Genomic DNA, 18186 nt, shown 5'->3' with positions numbered 1-18186 from the left:
TTAGTATTAATTACTAATATTTACAATATCCCAAAATCATTTTTAATTTTAACAAATACAAAATCTACCAATTATTTTGTGCACATAAAAACACGTTATTGTTCCAACTTTTAAGATCAAAATAAATTACTTATAACAATAAAATTAATTGAGCTAAAGCTTTAAGTTAATGCATGTATCTTACTTTGCAAACATTAGACAATACTGCATTGGTTACAAAAATTTATTAACATAAGCTTTGCACACTTTATATAACATTAATCAATTTTTTAGTTCTAGATAGTTTTGTAATAATATTCACTTTAATATTAATTAATAATCTGTTGCACATAAAGTAGAGTCTTACATCTATGCAGATCGTTGTATAACAGATCTACTTATTTTAGTAAGGCTGTTGGCTTAGCTGTATATCGTACAAAGAATTGGATACTAAATAGATGACGCAATAACTACTATATTGAATTTGAAAAGCAACTGAAACCCTACATTAACTCTACAGCTAACACACAATATAATAATCCTGCCCACTACAAACGAACACAGAGATGAGACTAAAATACAAGCTGATGTGTTGCAGCATTATAGGGCCACTAAAAAGCCATCTGTGATTCGTGGCGATTTAAAAGGCGAGGGAAGGCACGAAAGCTGCAAACTGCATCCTGCGTCACATTGCCTGAGGAAAATGCAAAATAATAGTAAGGTTGATGCAGACCAAACTCCTATGTGCAGCTATTGCTTGCAATAGGATCAGCTGGCAGTGGTGAGCCACAGAAAGTACTGAAGTTTAGCTCCTTTGATCCATCACCTCTTTCTGATCAGACTGAATGGAAGAAAAAGCTGAAAGGTTTGGTACACTTTCTCTAGCAGCAGTCTTGCTCTTGACTTAGACATTGGTGACTCAGATGAAGTTTTCTCTTTAAATAATTTTAGATCAAAAGAAAAATAAAGTATTTACAATTTCTAGACATCTCTGTAGACATAGGGAAGGTGATGAGGACGACGTAGAGCACGTCAGGAGAGACCTGTTTCCTTGCTTGTGTTGTTTTTTTTTGTTTTGTTTTTTTCTTCATTACATTTGATAGTAAATACTTTTTGAATGCTACACATTATATTATGACAAAACTTTGTTTTAGGAAAGAACTTTTACTAAGCAATAAGCCATAATGTAGAAAAATACATTTTACCTTTAAAGACTCAAAAAACAAAGAACAAAACTTTAGTAGTAGTGCATAATTATTTAGTAATAGCTACAACAGGGGTTCCTAACTTTACAATTAGAGCTTGCATAAACATTACAGGATTTTTTTTTTTACAATTCGTAAAATAAATGACTTAGGAATGACAGGACTAAAATGGTGAAGGACAGGGTAGAAGAGTCAAATTCCTACAAGAAGACAGCCAAATAAATAAATACCTTAAGTTAGAGCTGAAGAAAATATTTTTTGGTAGATTCACAGGATGAGAAGCATGGACAGCACTGGAGAGAAACACAATGTACTTTGTATCACGTTCCAATACCAAGCTGCCCATTGTCAGTTAGGTAATGGACCTACAGAGGGACTTGTTTTCATTTTGACTTCCCATGGTCATTGACAGGTCCACAACCATGTACTTCATTTTGGGCAGCTTCCTTTTACACTGTGCTATACCAGTTTCCAGTGTTCATATTGTCACCCTACTGGCAGATAATTAATGCCCGGGTTTATTTGCTATGTGGCCTGGTCCAATCAGTAAGAAGAATACAAATTTAATTGGGCATTTGGAACTCCTCCCAAAGTGGGATGAATGAAAGAGTCCATTAATTTTTTAGAGCTGTTGGGTCTATATAAAACTATTTTAAGAAGACATAAATACATATAAAAGTGGAATTTACGACAGTACAACATTTGGAAAATCTAACAAGAGGGACAGCACCCCTAAAAAGTTTAAAGGGGCTTGTGCTGAACTCACCAAGGGCAGAATCTCTTGCGGTGATTCTCCCAAATTATTAGCAACTTAATCCCCTTGTACTAATGTTTCTCTATGTCCATCAGCAAAAGGTTAAAATGAATATCTTCAACCCTGTTGCGGATAAAAATACTATCCATTTCAAGTTACAAAAATAGGAGCAAAATATTCAAAATAATGATTGTCTTTTTTCAATTTCTTTTTATATAAAAAGATAAACAGCTCGTGTGAATTTTTAGTTTGTGCACACTTTATACTTGTTCTCTATCACTTATATATATATATTTAACTATATATATATATATATATATATAACTTATTGATTGGTCCACAAAGTAGATATGTGCATTCTCTAGTGCTTTTGTACAAAAGAAAAACAATATTATTATCAAAATATTCATTTAATGGCTTTACTTCATACATAAATACATGTTTTTAGATAACACAGGAGCGATGATTGTTCAGTCAGTTTGGAGATGACTTTTTGTTTTGTTGGGGGTTGTACTGTATACACAGGGTGGCTGGTTTCTCATCGCTACAAGTATGCTACTCGTCGTCCTTTATTTTTAATTCTTTGTTTATACCTTTTCCCCAGGACTGCTGCCAAATATTTCTTGACAGCCATTTGTTTTCTGTAGCGACTGTAGCTGTCAGTGAAGATGCCATCTGAGTGCCGTTTTGATAGTGGTTCCGAGTCATCTTCCAGGCTGCTACTCACTGCACTGCAAAGGCAAAAAGCAAGAGTTGCAAACTACACTGCATCTACCCACTTTGTTCTTCAGCAGGGTCTGCGTCTAGAATTTAGCACTTGGTTGTAGATAATGAGCATGCTGCACCGGACACTAATACAGAAATTACTATGTTCATTGACCTTTAACACCTGCAAAGCCAAGAGGTGGCCCATCTGCGGAGCTATTGTTTTCCTTTAAATTATCAGACAAAGATCAAGTGGCTAAGAAAGGGCTATTAAATTCTTTTGTCTACTCAGTATTGCTCTTCTGGACTATGGGCTAGATTTATCAAAGCTTGGAGAGAGATAAAGTGATGAGAGATAAAATAACAACCAATAAGCTCATAACAGTATTTTTCAAACACAGCCTGTCAGCAATGACAGTTAGGAGATGATTGGTTGGTACTTTATCTCTCTCCAAGCATTGATAAATGTCCCACTATATATTTTTACACTTGCAACATGGGCCACAGTAGCACTGAATTACAGTTCAGAATGTGAACAGCCCATCCACTTCCAGAGATTATCAGTATTAAAACAGAATGAATATTCAATAAAGATAAGTCAATGTCAATCACTCTGAACTTGTTCATAATACTATATGAAATTAAAAGATGACCAGTGTTACTAGATGGGAATCTAGTCATTTAGTCATTTAGTAGCACTAGGTAAAGAAAAAAATAGATCGCAATATTTATTTATTGTCATTTCCTTTATGGATTCACATTCTGCCCATGAATGGCTGTGCTTCTGTAGTGCCACCATTGCATTCAAGTGAATCCCATATTAGTTATAAGGTGCAGCCTGCTTATTTCCTCATCATCCAAGTAATACAGTAATTATTCTATTTCCATTTATAAGACACCCGTAAAAAACATCTGCACAAACGGACACCGCATGTTGTTTCCATTTACTGTAATATTTACATGTCATTGGTATGGGGCAGATTATTTTTATCCTGTTACATTTCTTTTAGTACATTTAACAATTTACTGAGTGATATGTTGTGTTGTGTATGTGATACAGCTTTATATTTTTGGATCAGCTGTTATCTCGCTGTTATAATGTGCATCCATACTTAAAGCTTAACACAGAGAGATTTATTTTGTCATTTGCTACATATATCATGTTTATAATTTTAATTATGTTAGCCAGAAACAGATGCGCATCACTATGAAAAGGTCTCATCTAAGAACACAGAGGCCATAAATGATCATAAAAGGATTCTGTGTTTTCACCTCTAGCACCTGAATACATAATGTACTGTAGTATACTGTGTTTTTCAAAATATCACCAGTGCACTTTCTTTTCTTTTTGTAAATAATTAATCGTATCACTTCCAGGAGACAAAAAGTGAGAAAAATATCTTAATGTCAAACCCAATTATTCTGTAAATTCTGAACAAAGGGTACAACATCTGCCACGGTTTCTACCCTGGCTCCATTAGGCAACCCTATGCCTTGATCTTTGTGTTAGACAACTCCCAAGAGTCTCTGTCTCATTACCAATCACTACAGTGCTGTCCTGCCTTTTGCTACCATAATTGTCTCTAGAGGCTTTCTGTCAACAACATGAAAATAGTTGTGTGCTTCTAGTGAAATTTATGGCAGAATATTGGTGTACTGAGATTGGAACAAGATGAGTGGCTTCCTAGTGTCCTATGCAATGCAGACATTGCATTATGTCTATAAAAAGGTTTTTTGTAACCAACTGAGCAGTAAATTATCATTGCAAAAAGTCTAAATAGATGATATTTAATGTCACATGGTCTAGTGTTATCATTTGGCCTGTGTGTGATAAGAGGGAAGGTTGTACCTAATGCTACTTAGATGTTATACTTAGATGTGATGCACACTAACCCACTTTTATTAGCTCCTCAGATATATTTACAGATAATTAAATATGGAGACTAACTAGTTATGGATCCAAATTAGCTTTTAAGAGAAAATTGCATTTCTCTCTGTTATCAATGATGAGCCCCACCCACGGAGGTCCCTAAATTCTATTCTCAACTTTTACTGCATTCATGGGTAAACTGAAGGCTAATTTAACAATATCAACACATATCACAGCTCTGGCACAAGAAGTCACAGGTTTTACTAACTAAAAAGGAATTCACATACTGTGACGTAAAAGTCAGATAATTTAAGATGACAGTTTGGAGTCAGTATATTCATCACATGAATTATTCATTATGAAGATGCAATGCATTCCCCTGAGCGTTATTAAAATGTTATCCAACCCAGAAATCTATACTGCATAACGGTACACAACTGCTATATCTTTCAGAGGGAGAGCAGTGACATATTGGACGATAAAAGCAGGTAGTTTTAACCACAAAGAAATTTAAATGCAGAATCCAGGCAAAATAAATAATGCAGCCTATTATAATGGAATTGTTTGGGTGACACTGTGAAGTCCTATTGATAAAAAAAGATATCTTGACATTTAAACTCCATAAATTAGAAATACACCCTGGCAGATGCTTTGCAGCACTTTCTGCATGTGTTTTAGTATGTAAAGCTAATCTGATCTTCGTTACTAATGGTTACAATGTTATCCCGATATCAAGTTTGCTGTTTGAATGTGTACAAATACTAGGTTTTTAAGATCACAACCTTACCCTAAGCGTTTGGCCATCAGAGTATGCAGGTATTTCCTCGCAGACAATTGCCCCAGTAAATTCCTAAAGGCTTTGTTTAATAGATCATCAGCATGTCTGATAACAGCAAGGAAAAAAAAATGAAAAGGAAAGATGATTCCTGGAAATCTGACATCAACATGTGTTGTTTTCAGAAAGAAGCATTTCTCAATGGAATGTGTGTAGGGAGGAGTGGGTGCAGCTGCCCATTACAGCTTCCTGATCATCCCTAGACCAATTTGTCACAGGGTCATGTTTTACTCTAGTTCTCATGTTATGCCTGATATATCCCTTCCTCCCACATCTGATGTCACTGCATCATAATGTTCTTTTGCATTAATATATATATATATATTTTTTTTTTATTTCTCAGGATGCTGCTTAATTGCAAGATGCCACCTAATTCGCACTGAATGTCATTAATTTCCATAAATTAGCATTTTCCCTTTAAATGTGCACCTCCTGTTAAATAATTTGGATGTACTGCAGAACTCGCAATATGGTCTGACATGAAACAGAAACAGGGTTATTGTGTTTGCAGATTTTATTCAGTTATTTCTGACTATACAACAGATCAGTTTAACTAGGTTTTATCTTATTTAGGGAAAAAGTCTGAATTCACCTTTTTTCCGGTGGATAATAAAAGGAGTACATATCGTCTAAGACCGAGGCAGGATTTCCAATACCAATCGGATCGTTATCAAAAGCAAAGTCTGGAAGAGTGTTGCCATCCTCATCATACACTTCATCTTCAAGCCTAATGAGCAAAGAAAAGCAAAAGAGAATGAATTGTAAGCCTCTTAATTAATCAAAAATGCATAATGACTTGATCAGTGCCTTTCGGAGCAATGCAATTCTTGGCAAAGGTTCTTTTCTAGTGTCTACATTACTGGTCTATTTTCTCTGAATATTGTTCGGTGATGAGATGCCAGACGCTGATGGAAAAAGACCCCCTGAGACCCTATCAATCTGCAGGTGGGCGTGAGATAAATAACAAGAGCAGCCCATCTGTGAGCTGACCTGAGGTTGGGGCTGGGCCAGAGCTAGCTGCCAAATTCTACAATCCTTAGTACAGGGAACTGAAAGGAGAGAGGAGGTGGAGGGGAGGACGGGGGAGACTAGAAAGGGTTTGGAGGGAGAGGTTTGAGGGAAAAAACTTCTCTTTATTGGCAGACCAGCACCGTCAAATACACTATCAGCTTCCAAACATTAAATCAGAGCACTAAGCACTGTCCACAAGGCACTGAAAATGCTTAGCAGTATCATTACCCTGTTTGTCTCTGCAGAAGGAGGGGCATATTTGGACAGACTGGGTCCTGACTTTTATCGGGTGTTGCTTTCTTTCATGCCAAGTTCCTCCTTAAGATTTTTTTCATTGTATTTGCTGGGATGTAGGTCACCGTACGCTATTTTTGTCAGTTTGCTCTGGCAGCATTATTAATAATAGATGCTTTGAAAGTGTTTTACTCTTGCTAAATCTGGATCAGTTTAGCAGTGTCAGAATCTCTGTACCGCAGGCACATGATCTTGAGCATCTTATAGATTAACATAGCCAAATAAATAGCACACCCAAACATTCTCTGATTACCACTCTTACTAAAGTCATAATAAACATAAACAGCTTTTGGATTTTCATCTGTTCCTGGACTACAACTCCCATGAACATATGGCATTAATGATAGGAGTTGTAGGTCAGCCATAGTTCCAATTTAAATATTCCCTTTCCATGCAATGTGATTTAGATACAAATTCAAAATTGCTAGGATTATATTAATCATTTTCATTAAAAGAAAAATTAATACCATTCCCTTCATTATTTACAGTTAAATTATTGCCATTGCTTTGTTATGAAATTATTATCATCCTGTTCTCCAGTGGCTTTATGTATATTTTAGAATGCTTCTTTTTTTTAGGTAAGGAATGGTTATAGTGAAAAGTGTAAGCCATCATAATAAACTATTGATTGATAAATTCAATAATCAAATTGTTTAATAAATTGATTCAGAAAATCTAAGCAAAAACAAAAATATGCCTGACAGAGCTAATAAAAACATTGATTATTTAAATTAAAACTAAAATTGTGTCATGATTTTACGATCCTAAGGACAGAAAAGGTGGAAATAATTTCTTAAATGACTAACCGTCCTTTCTGCTAGTACATCTGTCAATCTGTCATTTGGGGCAACATATATATTGTATATTTAATTTTTAAATATTTGTTTCTATTTATTACTGAATGACAGTCAAGCTGTGCAGATGTCTGCAATTGTATTAGCTACAAAACTGTCAATGTGTATTTCTGCAGCCAACCATCTTGGTCTTAAAACTAGATCAGTAAAACTGAATCCATCTATTTGTATGTAACAAGGTTTAAATTCAAACTAGAGCTCATGCTGGAATTTTTCCCAGCTTTTTTAAGGCAAAAGCACTATCTCAAAGATGGAATAAAAATACACAAGAAAAACATAAGTGCAGTAATGCCTATACAATAAAGACATTGCTCCATCCTAATCTCTGTACTTTTTCCCATTGTTCATTACAGAAACCGTAAGCTAAACTCAGCTCCAAAGGGAATTAAATAAATGCATATTTCAGGGGAAAAACTGTTTTAAGAGTTAAATCAGCATTTTACAAACATATGTACTCTGATTAGTTTTTATAATACAATGGAATCAAGCACTTGGTTAATTGTAGCGAGCGTAACAACCAGGCAAGCATCAAAGAGATGAAGTATTCAGGGTTTCCCCAGCTGTCATGTTTTGTCATTTAAAGTGGAACTATCACTGATATTTAACTGTCTATATTTAGAGATGTTAAGGAGCTAAATATTTATTACAAAATTCAATTGAGCAAAATAAAACAAAAAGAGGGTGTGAAATTCCCTATATATGAACCAGAAAATCACACAGCATGGCAAAAATAGTGATTGAGCAGCATGTTTAGAATGAATTTCTCTTACAGCTACTCAGTGACTGGAAAATACTTAGTCCTTTTTAAAATGCAGTATCGCATAGAAGCTCATGGCATAAAAATGCATGGATTACAAGCCTACTCCCTATTCCGAAGCTGTATTGTAATAGATCAGGAAACAGCCACACGTAGTGCAGACTAGGAAAAACCATAGCAAATACAGGCTGTGTACAGATCCAGATATGCAATTTGGTTTAAGTGTCCAAAAAGGGCACATTACACCTAGAAAATGATCAGAATCAGATAATACCAGGTTTTTGTTCTAATAATTGCCTTTAGTCTCATACTTACCTAAGTGCCGGATACTTCAGCGCAGTAGGTGAGGACTGGACAGTGCAGCGCATTATCCCATACACCAACAGCCAGGCGAGCAGTGCTTTCCTGTACATTGTCATTCTGCGGGTGAGAGAAGTGGATGAAACACTTTCAAGAAACACTTCTCATTAGCTCAGATCGATGTGCGATTTAACCTTAATTAGATCAATGCATATTCAAGTGGAGCAGGCATAATATTTAAGTAAATACAGTGCTTTCAATCTCTCTATTTTATTTCTACAGAGCAGATGCAATTGTAAACTACATTATAATCATGTATAAATGGATGCATAACAGGTTCTTACCATATAAAAAATAAGTCCACTGTGCCACAGAAATAGGGATACCGTGTTCCAAGTTAGAGCCAAGTGTCTTGCAAGTTTACCTTCTCTGCTAGAATGTGATCTGCATTGCCTTGCCTGACAGGTTGGGTGGACGCAGTGACGGACTGGTTTTTGCTATTTCGATTAAAAGTTTGATGGAGGCCACAGTTCCAGGGAAAATAAAGGTGGATTCCGGATGAGGTGAGAAAACAAGCAGAGATATAGAAACTGAAGAATAAAATATAAACCTCCCTAGCTGAAAACGTAAATGAAAAATAAAAAATAAATAAAGTTGTAACTGCTGTGAAGTAGATAGGAGTGAGATAAAAAAAAACAAAAAGCAAAAAAAAAAAACGGTGAGCCAGGGAGGCAGAGAGAGTCTGGTGCAGCCTGTTATGAGTCTTGGGCTGAGATGCTGACAATGAGATCAGATCTTCTCTAAGATACTTCTCCTGAGGCGTTTCTCTGGCTGCTTTCTTCTCCTTCTTGTGCTGCAATTCAAGTTGACCAGCCCTCCGTTCTTGTATGTATATACATATATTTATATATATACACACATGCAATAGGTAAAGATATTTAGTGCAAACGCCACTTTAGGAAGAGGTTGCCTTGCAAATGTTTGTCTGCATATTACCTTTAAATAGCAGCTATTGTTTGTGATTCTGTGGCGCTCGGATTTTTATCCAAGGATCAAACAGCTTCCTTTTTTTTTCAGTGTGTAAGTCACGTAATGATCCGGTATCAGAAAAGACGTCATCAAGCCAATTCCTCTAGGAGCATAATAGCAATTCTCATCTTTCCTCACAGATGATCCGATCACACTCATAAGTTTTCTCATAAATATTCTGTCATACACATTCCCTTAATTCTAACCACACATCTATAGATTTTTTTTTCTCATTTCCAAAATGTTCCCATTAATTACTTCTGACAGCACAGGTGACATACAAAAGAATTCAGTTTTCATTTTAAATTACAATTAAAATTTAAAAAAAAGTTTAACCAAGAAAGCCATAGATGAATAGACAAAACATTTATGAACAGAAGAGTTATAATAATTGTATAATGAAGCCTGGAGTATAGACATATGTGCTGTAAACACATATGAACACTCATCAGGGACGATTAAATGAAAATCACTGCACTGCAAAAGCATTATCAGGATTTGCAGGTGCCTTTATATGTATATTTTTAATAAACTAGATAATAATTTCCAGATTTCACCTATGTATTGAAAATCTCAAGGTTTTTTTTTTTTTTTTTTAAGGAGCTGTTCGCTTGGTGGTGCTGAATTGCTGCTGGTTAAAAGCACTGTATTTTATTTTAAAGAATGTCTTATAATGTACTATAGCAAACCTTCTGCACAGATATTACCACCTGTTAGGTTTGATTACACACTATACAGAAGCCATTATACACCAATTACAAATACCTTTTATTATTATTATTATTATTATTATTATTATATATGCTGTACAACAAAATGCAACTCAATAACATAAATATTATATTATTTTCCGCAACATTATAGTCCTAGCTACATATATTGGTATTGTGGTGTCAGAATAAACATACATTATAGAACAACTGTTGATTTTATATGGAACTCTTTGGGGAATCCCTCTATTAGGCAGGCTGAACATTAAATAATGCTTTCTGGTTTTCCATTTTTTTTTCTTTTCTGCATTTACAGAAAATGACGTGAGATCACTACAATTACGTGGGTAGATCACCAAGATCCTCCCTAGATAATATGCTTAGAACAAGCTGTTCCGGAGTCAGTAATATTTGTAAAGGCATTTACAAGAAGGTGGACTATAATAAACCATTTAATAAACTAACTTGATAAGCATATACTACTAACTGACACATTGTTCAGGCACATCCATTGGAATATGACTACTCTTTTATGATGGCATATATATATATATATATATATATTCGTGTGTTTTGACTATATACTTACTAACAAGTGATAATGACAACTGACAGTCTGAGGGTTGTTTTTAATCTGATATTCAGCCAAATATATATTTTTTCCCATCAGCCTTCTGAAAACAGCTATATAACCTAGCTAAAAATATAAAGTAGTTTTAGTTAAGTAACAAATCTGTCAACATTATATAAGCATCATAAATTAAGTTTTTAAACAAGGTACAACTTTCTAGACGATTTCTGGAATGTCTGCAGTGCAAAAGAGAAGTGATTAAAGGCTGCCACCATGTGGACAATTATATTTTTGCCATTGAGTTTTAAAGAGAAAAGCCTTAGATTTATCGATAGCCTGGCAAGTGGATAGAAAATTAAATGTATAAATATGTTCAGAAGAAATGACTGGAAAGTCAATATATTTGGAGAGATGCAATAAAATAAAATAGTACATAACACATTACCAAAAATAAATGCAGGAATAGTGAATACATTTTAAAAGTAAACAATTACAATGCTTTCTGTAAACAACAGAAGTTTTTAACCTTATTGATGCTGTACGAAAAGGGCATGCAACATTTTCTTCATTCAAGCCCACAGGAAGTGTTATAGCCGACACAAGCTGCTGGGCTCCCTAAATGTCCAAAATCTCCTACAGCCATTGTTTTGCTTTTATACTCCTGAAAGGAGGGGGCTCTTCATATGGGAGTCCAGATCAATTCTTGACATGGCACAGGTCATTAGGCTTAAGTACAGTAGGAACTGTAATAACAGAATGTTTTTCTTGCTGAAATCCCAGATGGTCAGATATGACTAAAATTAGTGTAGTAAAGCATAAGGAGAGTTGGTATTGCCATTACATATGCCAGGTATTGCTTAAAATGTTTGTTCCCCTAAAGCCACCAAGGAGCAAGTAGGAAAATTACATTTTTGTGGAGCAATACAGTTTACACAGCTACATATTTTTTATTAGTATAAACTAAGCCCTAATTCCATTATGGAAAGTAGACTAACATTGGCATATAGTGTTTTACCAATCAAGGGCTTACTCCAGGGGGTTGACATACTTAATTTCAATATTCAAATATTCAATTACAAAGATACATAAATGAAATTAAAATGATTCCTGTTTACAAATGCACTATACAGACATGGCCAAAAGTTTTGAGAATGACAAGTATTGGTTTTCACAAAGTCTGCTGCTTCAGTTTTTATATCGGCAATTTGCATATACTCCAGATTGTCATGAAGAGTGATCAGATCCCTCTTTGCCATGACAATGAACTTAGGCCCTCATTCAGAGCCGTACGCTCTGAGCAGAGCGCACGCTCTGCATGAGGGCCGGGCTCCTTTTTCATGGAGCGTCCTCCTGGACGCTCGTATAGCTGTGGGTCACCACCCACAGGCTATACGAGCGTGCATTTTGATGGCCGCGATGGTCGTGACCATCGCGACCATCGAAATTGCGAGCCGGAGCCTGCGGTTGAGGTTTTCAACCGCAAGCTCCGGAGTGATTTTGGCTCTATCAGAGCCAAAATCACTCCCACTGACATCACTAGTGATGTCAGTGGGCCGGCTTCTGACGGGAGGCGTTCCCGTGGGAACGCCCCCGTCAGGGAGGCACGCCCCCGGCACGCCCACCAAAGGGGGCGTGCTGTCAATCAACATTGACAGCACGCCCCCTTTGATCGGACACAACGAGCGAAGGAAAGTCCTTCGCTCGTCGTGTCTGGCGCATGCGCACGACGGAGCTCCCTCCGTCGTGCGCATGCTCAGTGCAGACCATCGACCCACTTGCGAGCGTACAGCCGCTCGCGAGTGGGTCTGAATCAGGCCCTTAATCCCAAAAACAACATTTCCACTGTATTTCAGCCATGTCACAAAGGACCAGCTGACATCAAGTCAGTGATTCTCTCATTAACACAGGTGAGAGTGTCGACGAGGACAAGGGTGGAGATCACTCTGTCATTCTGACTGAGTTAGAATAACAGACTGTAAGCTTTAAAAGGAGGGTGGAGCTTGAAATCATTGTTCTTCCTCTATTAACCATGGTTACCTGCAAGGAAACACATGCAGTCATCATTGCTGTTCACAAAAAGGGCTTCACAGGCAAGGATATTGCTGCTAGTAAGATTTCACCTAAATCAACCATTTATCGGATCATTAAGAACTTCAAGGAGAGAGGTTCAATAGTTGCGAAGAAGGCTTCAGGGTGCCCAAGAACATCCAGCAAGTGCCAGGACCATCTCATAAAGTTGATTCAGTTGCAGAATTGGGGCACCACCAGTACAGTGCTTGCTCAGAAATGGCGGCAGGCAGGTGTGAATACATCTTCACGCACAGTGAGGCGAAGACTTTCGGAGGATGGCCTGGTGTCAAGAAGGGCAGCAAAGAAGCCACTTCTCTCCAGGAAAAAAATCAAGCACAAACTGATATTCTGCAAAAGGTACAGGGATTGGACTGCTGAGGCCTAGGGTAAAGTTAGTTTCTCTGATGAATCCCCTTTCAGATTGTTTGAGGCATCTGGAAAAATGCTTGTCCAGAGAAGGAAAGGTGAGCGCTACCAACAGTGCTGTATCATGCCAACAGTAAAGCATCCTGAGACCATTCAATTGTGGGGTTGCTTCTCAGCCAAGGGAGTGGGCTCACTCACAATTTTGCCTAGGACCACAAATATGAATAAAGAATGGTACTAAAACATCCTCCAAAAGCAACTTCTCCCAACAATCAAAGAACAAACAGTTTGGTGACAAACAATGCCTTTTCCAGCATGACGGAGCACCTGGCCATAAGGCAAAAGTGATAACTAAGTGGCTCGGGGAACAAATCATCGAAATTATGAGTCCTTGGTTAGGAAACTCCCCAGACCTTAATCCCATTGAGAACTTGTGGTCATTCCTCAAGAGGATGGTGAACAAACAAAAACCCACAAATTCTGACAAACTCCAAGCATTGATTAGGCAAGAATGGGTGGCCATCAGTCAGTATGTGGCCCAGAAGTTGATTGACAGCATGCCAGGGCGAATTGCAGAGGTCTTGAAAAGAAGGGTCAACACTGAAAATATTGACTCTTTGCATAAGCTTAATCTAACTGTCAATAAAAGCTTTGACACTTATGAAATACTTGGAATTTTACTTCAGTATATCATAGTAACATCTGACAAAAAGGTCTAAAAACACTGAAGCAGCAAACTTTGTGAAAACCAATACTTGTGTCATTCTCAAAACTTTTGACCATGGCTGTATATAAAATCGTTCATTTGTATGTATGTTTGCGACAAACTCAAGAACTACTGAACCAATTTTGTTTAGGTTTCCACTGCAATGTTCCTTGAGATCATCAGATTAACATAGGCTATACACACACACACACACGCCAATCCTTTCTCCTCATCAGGATACCATTACAGAGATGATTTACTGGGCTTCTTCCAGCATAAACTCCTTGTGTAATCTGGGGGTGTGGAGCTTGTGACTGATCTGAAGGACTCCAGTGCATGAGAGGCCTTGAAGATAGGGAAGGGATGGCCACCACACTGCCTGCATGGCTCTAAGCAGGCAGACTATTCTCACTGACAATTAGGGAATATCGGACCTCGTTCAGACCCAGTCGATGCGCACTCGCAACCGGGTCAATGTTTTGGTCCTGCGCATGCGCAGCAGCCGCTCTGTGCGTGCCAAGCCCCGGAGCGAGAGAGAAACTCTCTCGCTCTGGAGCTCACTACAAAAGGGTCAGCTGTCGATGTTGATTGACAGCTCGGCCCATTTCGTAGGTGGGGCGGGGGTTGGCTACACAAACGGAGGCGTTCCTGATGGAATGCTTGCCATTTTGTGGGCGGCCGCACTGACATCAGCAGTGATGTCAGTGGGGAGCTTCCTGCTCGATCAGAGCAGGAAGCTCCCTGGGGCTTGCGGTTGCCGAGACCCATCCTTAGGGTCTCGTCTCAAGCCCTGATGGTCGCGATGGTCTTGACCATCGCGACCATGACCCTGGTCGGTCGCTAAGCTGTGGGTGGTAACCCACAGCTTAGCTAGCGACCAGGAGGCAGCACTAAAAAAAAGAAGCAGCTGCCCTCATTCAGAGAGAGTGATCGCTTCTTGCGACTGCCTCTGAATGAGGGCCATAGTCCTCTCCACATCTATAAATAGCAGAAGGATGACTTTTATGAGTGACATATTTCTATGATGCCGTTGTCTGAGCAGGGCACATCATATACCAAATTAAAGGTATTGGTCCATACCAATTGCAGAAAAATATTGGCATTGTAATTGGTTGCTTCGCTTTGGAGTTATGTGGCAACATTTCGAGCCACCATTTACAATACATCACCATTGTGCTCTAGAATATGTGACAGTTGGTGAACTCTCCCTGTTCACCTGCTGGGTAACCAGGACATGTGGCCTGCTGGGTGGTCTGGAAACTGACAGTTACTGAACTATGCCTCTGCACCTGCTGGGTGACCTGGAACATGTGACCTGCTGGGTGGTCTGGAAAGTTATTTGCAGACACATATATCTGTGCACCTTGCAAGGACTTCAATCACAGACTGCTGTTATTTCATTATTCACTTTTCCATGCTTTGTTTACATCAAACATGCCTAGAGCTCAGCCTCGAGGATGCCAATGTGATGGAATCCTTACAGGTTGCCCAGAGCACGCTGTTCAAAAATCTTATAGTCAAGCATATTATCGTCACAACCAACGTATAACAGGATCCACTTATACACTACTTCAATGACATATGCACCACAATACTACACTTTAGGTCCTATGGACATGCAATATGTGAACTGTGGTGCCCTACACTTCTTTTCGGCATTCTTTTTTCAGACTGCTGTCACAATGGAAAGGTTTTGTTGGCGAATGTGGTTGTTCCACCATATATAGCAGAACTCTTTATGACAAATACCCTCAAATTATGGACTCATCTCCATAATGTCATCAGTAACTAATATCCATAATATACATCATAAGTAAGGGGGTTACTTCCGAGGTTCCCTAGTAATATTTCAATCATCGATTCAGTATTAGAGCATGGAAATGAATAATCACTCGGCATCATTGCATAAGATTAATAATCAAATATAAATACATATAATATAAAATACATATTTATGTATTGTAACCTGAATTGGTGTTGGGTTCTCTGATTCCCCTCCCCCCACCCCATACTGGACTCATCAGCCATCGAGATTCTTCAGCACCTCACCTTGAATATGCAAAACAGGTCTTACTCCCCATATTACTGCATTTCTTCTGATGCCCCTGCTCTGCTCTCTCAGAGTATTGTGGTGCCCTTCTGCCACGCTTAACGGGCATACTGTGTTCCATCAGCAAGCAACTCATTATATATAGAATAGTTATATTTTTATGATGGTTCAAACGTGATAGGAGGTACAGTCAAGATAGAATCTTTAATGCATACATGGCTTAAAATCATGCATAGAAAATATATGCACAACACAACATATATTGTAACAAAAAATGTACATCACAAAAAAAGGACTTGAAGCTGAAGCCATTGTTCAGCCTGAATGGATTATGCGTACTGTATCTAACATGCAAGTCAGTACATTTGTTGCTGGATATTTTTACAAGCATTATATAATCATTAGCAATAACTTCTTCTAGCACTTGCCAACATACTGTAAATCTTATACTGTGCATTTTATTCAAAGAAATATCGACCTTTCTGTTTCTCTTCTGATTCTTTTTTTAATGGAGAGAGCAAAAAATAGAAACAGCAGTGCCATAAAGAACTCATATATTATTTTAAAATATATATTATGCATTAAATAATAATAAGCAGTAAATAATAAACCAATCACAGTTCACTCACCCATATGTGATCACCAAGAACATCCTATTCTACAAAAAGTGTGTTAATAAAACTCCTGAGCTGGAGCACAAGGGGAGTTCAGCACAAGGGGAACATTACTGTAGAAGGCAAAAGTTAGCATGTAAATAGCAAGGTTGCTTATCATTACTCGATGCCAAAGCACCCTTCTGATACATTATAAGGTTGAAATGCCAAATCTACTGTACTTTTGAAAGGGAACAATGAGATATGAGGGTAATCCAGAAAGTAAAGATCGTAGTGCATTCCCGCTGCACAGGTTATTCACCCTCCCCAACTCATGATCAGGAGGTCTCCCTAAGTTTTCTAAGTCATCTTTCTACTATATCTTTGTATGTTTATGATAACTAAGAGAAAGGATCATTGGATGGTTATTGTATATTTATAACACGTTATAGATAAGTTGATGATAACTGTGTTCATATAGCGATTAACAGGTAATGGTGGGTTTCTTGATAGATTTGTCAATGTGTGATACTTGGCAGGTTGAGGCTCAATTAAACAAGGAAGTTAATGGAGTAACTCTCATTAACTTCTTGCTGGGTTGTATTAGCATAACAGCCGGGACTAGTTGTATACGGTGAACCGCGAACATTTACAGTAGGACGTTTGCAAACAAATATATGTCCCTGATCAGCATCTGAGATGTCTGTGTAGTATTCAATGTGATGGAAATGATGAAAAAATCTGTAAATTGTATAACACTCCAACTAATGAAATTAGTTATAGTGTGTTTGTCTCACTAATATCCCATTAATGCTATTAGTATGTTCTTTTACATAGTGTATTTATAGAGCAATCAGAGTTGATCTCACCATAATTCTGCAACCCCCACTCCCATTCTATGGTAAAAAGTGATGGAGTCCTTCTACGGCATTGTACGGAAGGAATGTGACCTTACATTGTTTAAGAGTGAGTCATAATATCAGTCACCCTCCGGCCAAAATGGCTGTGACAGACTGACACGTCATGGTGGGTGTCTCTGACATGACTTACTTTGACTCCTGGCAAATTAATTGCCAGTGGCCCCAGCAAGTTAGTTGCTTTGGGGTACACAAAAACCATTATCCAGCCCTGACATAAACTCTAACATGTGTACTGGACTTACAGTATATAAACATTTAGATGCATAAAAAATCTTATGCACTCAACGTCCATTAAATGTTTCTGAACCTTTACAATTCTTGCAATCAAAAAGGAAACTGTGTGTGAGCAATCTCTACAGCGTGGCAGTCATGTCCTTTAGTGAGTAATTCCATAGGAAATGTGAGTTGCAGCAAAGTCATAATTGTAAGAAATATTACTGTAAATGGTATTCACATTCATTGTAAGTATGGGTTAGAGTCATCTTTGCCAATCTATTGTATTATACCTACAGTAGAAAACAAAACAATATCAACTATTTTCTATAACTGGGGGAGGAATGTTTGTTAGGTTTTTTTATATACGCATATTAGAGTAAATGTATATAAG

The 18186-nt window shown here is 37.7% G+C and overlaps 1 protein-coding gene across 2 annotated transcripts; it reads right to left on the bottom strand.

The window, feature by feature from the left end:
• Window positions 1-209: 209 nt before the first annotated feature.
• ADCYAP1 (adenylate cyclase activating polypeptide 1) lies at window positions 210-9661 on the bottom strand. Of its 2 annotated transcripts, XM_088469631.1 has the most exons (5): window positions 8909-9659; window positions 8580-8684; window positions 5941-6075; window positions 5301-5396; window positions 210-2669 (listed from the first exon to the last, which is right to left on the bottom strand). In XM_088469631.1, exons 2-5 carry the CDS (start codon window positions 8681-8683, stop codon window positions 2483-2485), a joined length of 522 nt encoding a protein of 173 aa, XP_088325757.1. In that variant the 5' UTR covers window position 8684; window positions 8909-9659; the 3' UTR covers window positions 210-2482. The 2 variants fall into 2 exon arrangements, with proteins under 2 accessions (XP_088325757.1, XP_088325758.1); XM_088469632.1 differs by lacking the exon at window positions 5301-5396 and having other exon boundaries at window positions 8909-9661.
• Window positions 9662-18186: the final 8525 nt, after the last annotated feature.

The sequence above is a fragment of the Taudactylus pleione genome, unplaced genomic scaffold (assembly GCF_031769625.1).
Source record: "Taudactylus pleione unplaced genomic scaffold, aTauple2 ptg000093l, whole genome shotgun sequence".
NCBI lineage: Eukaryota > Metazoa > Chordata > Amphibia > Anura > Myobatrachidae > Taudactylus > Taudactylus pleione.
Note: the sequence above shows the minus strand (reverse complement) of the source record. Positions and strands in the feature narration are given on the sequence as shown.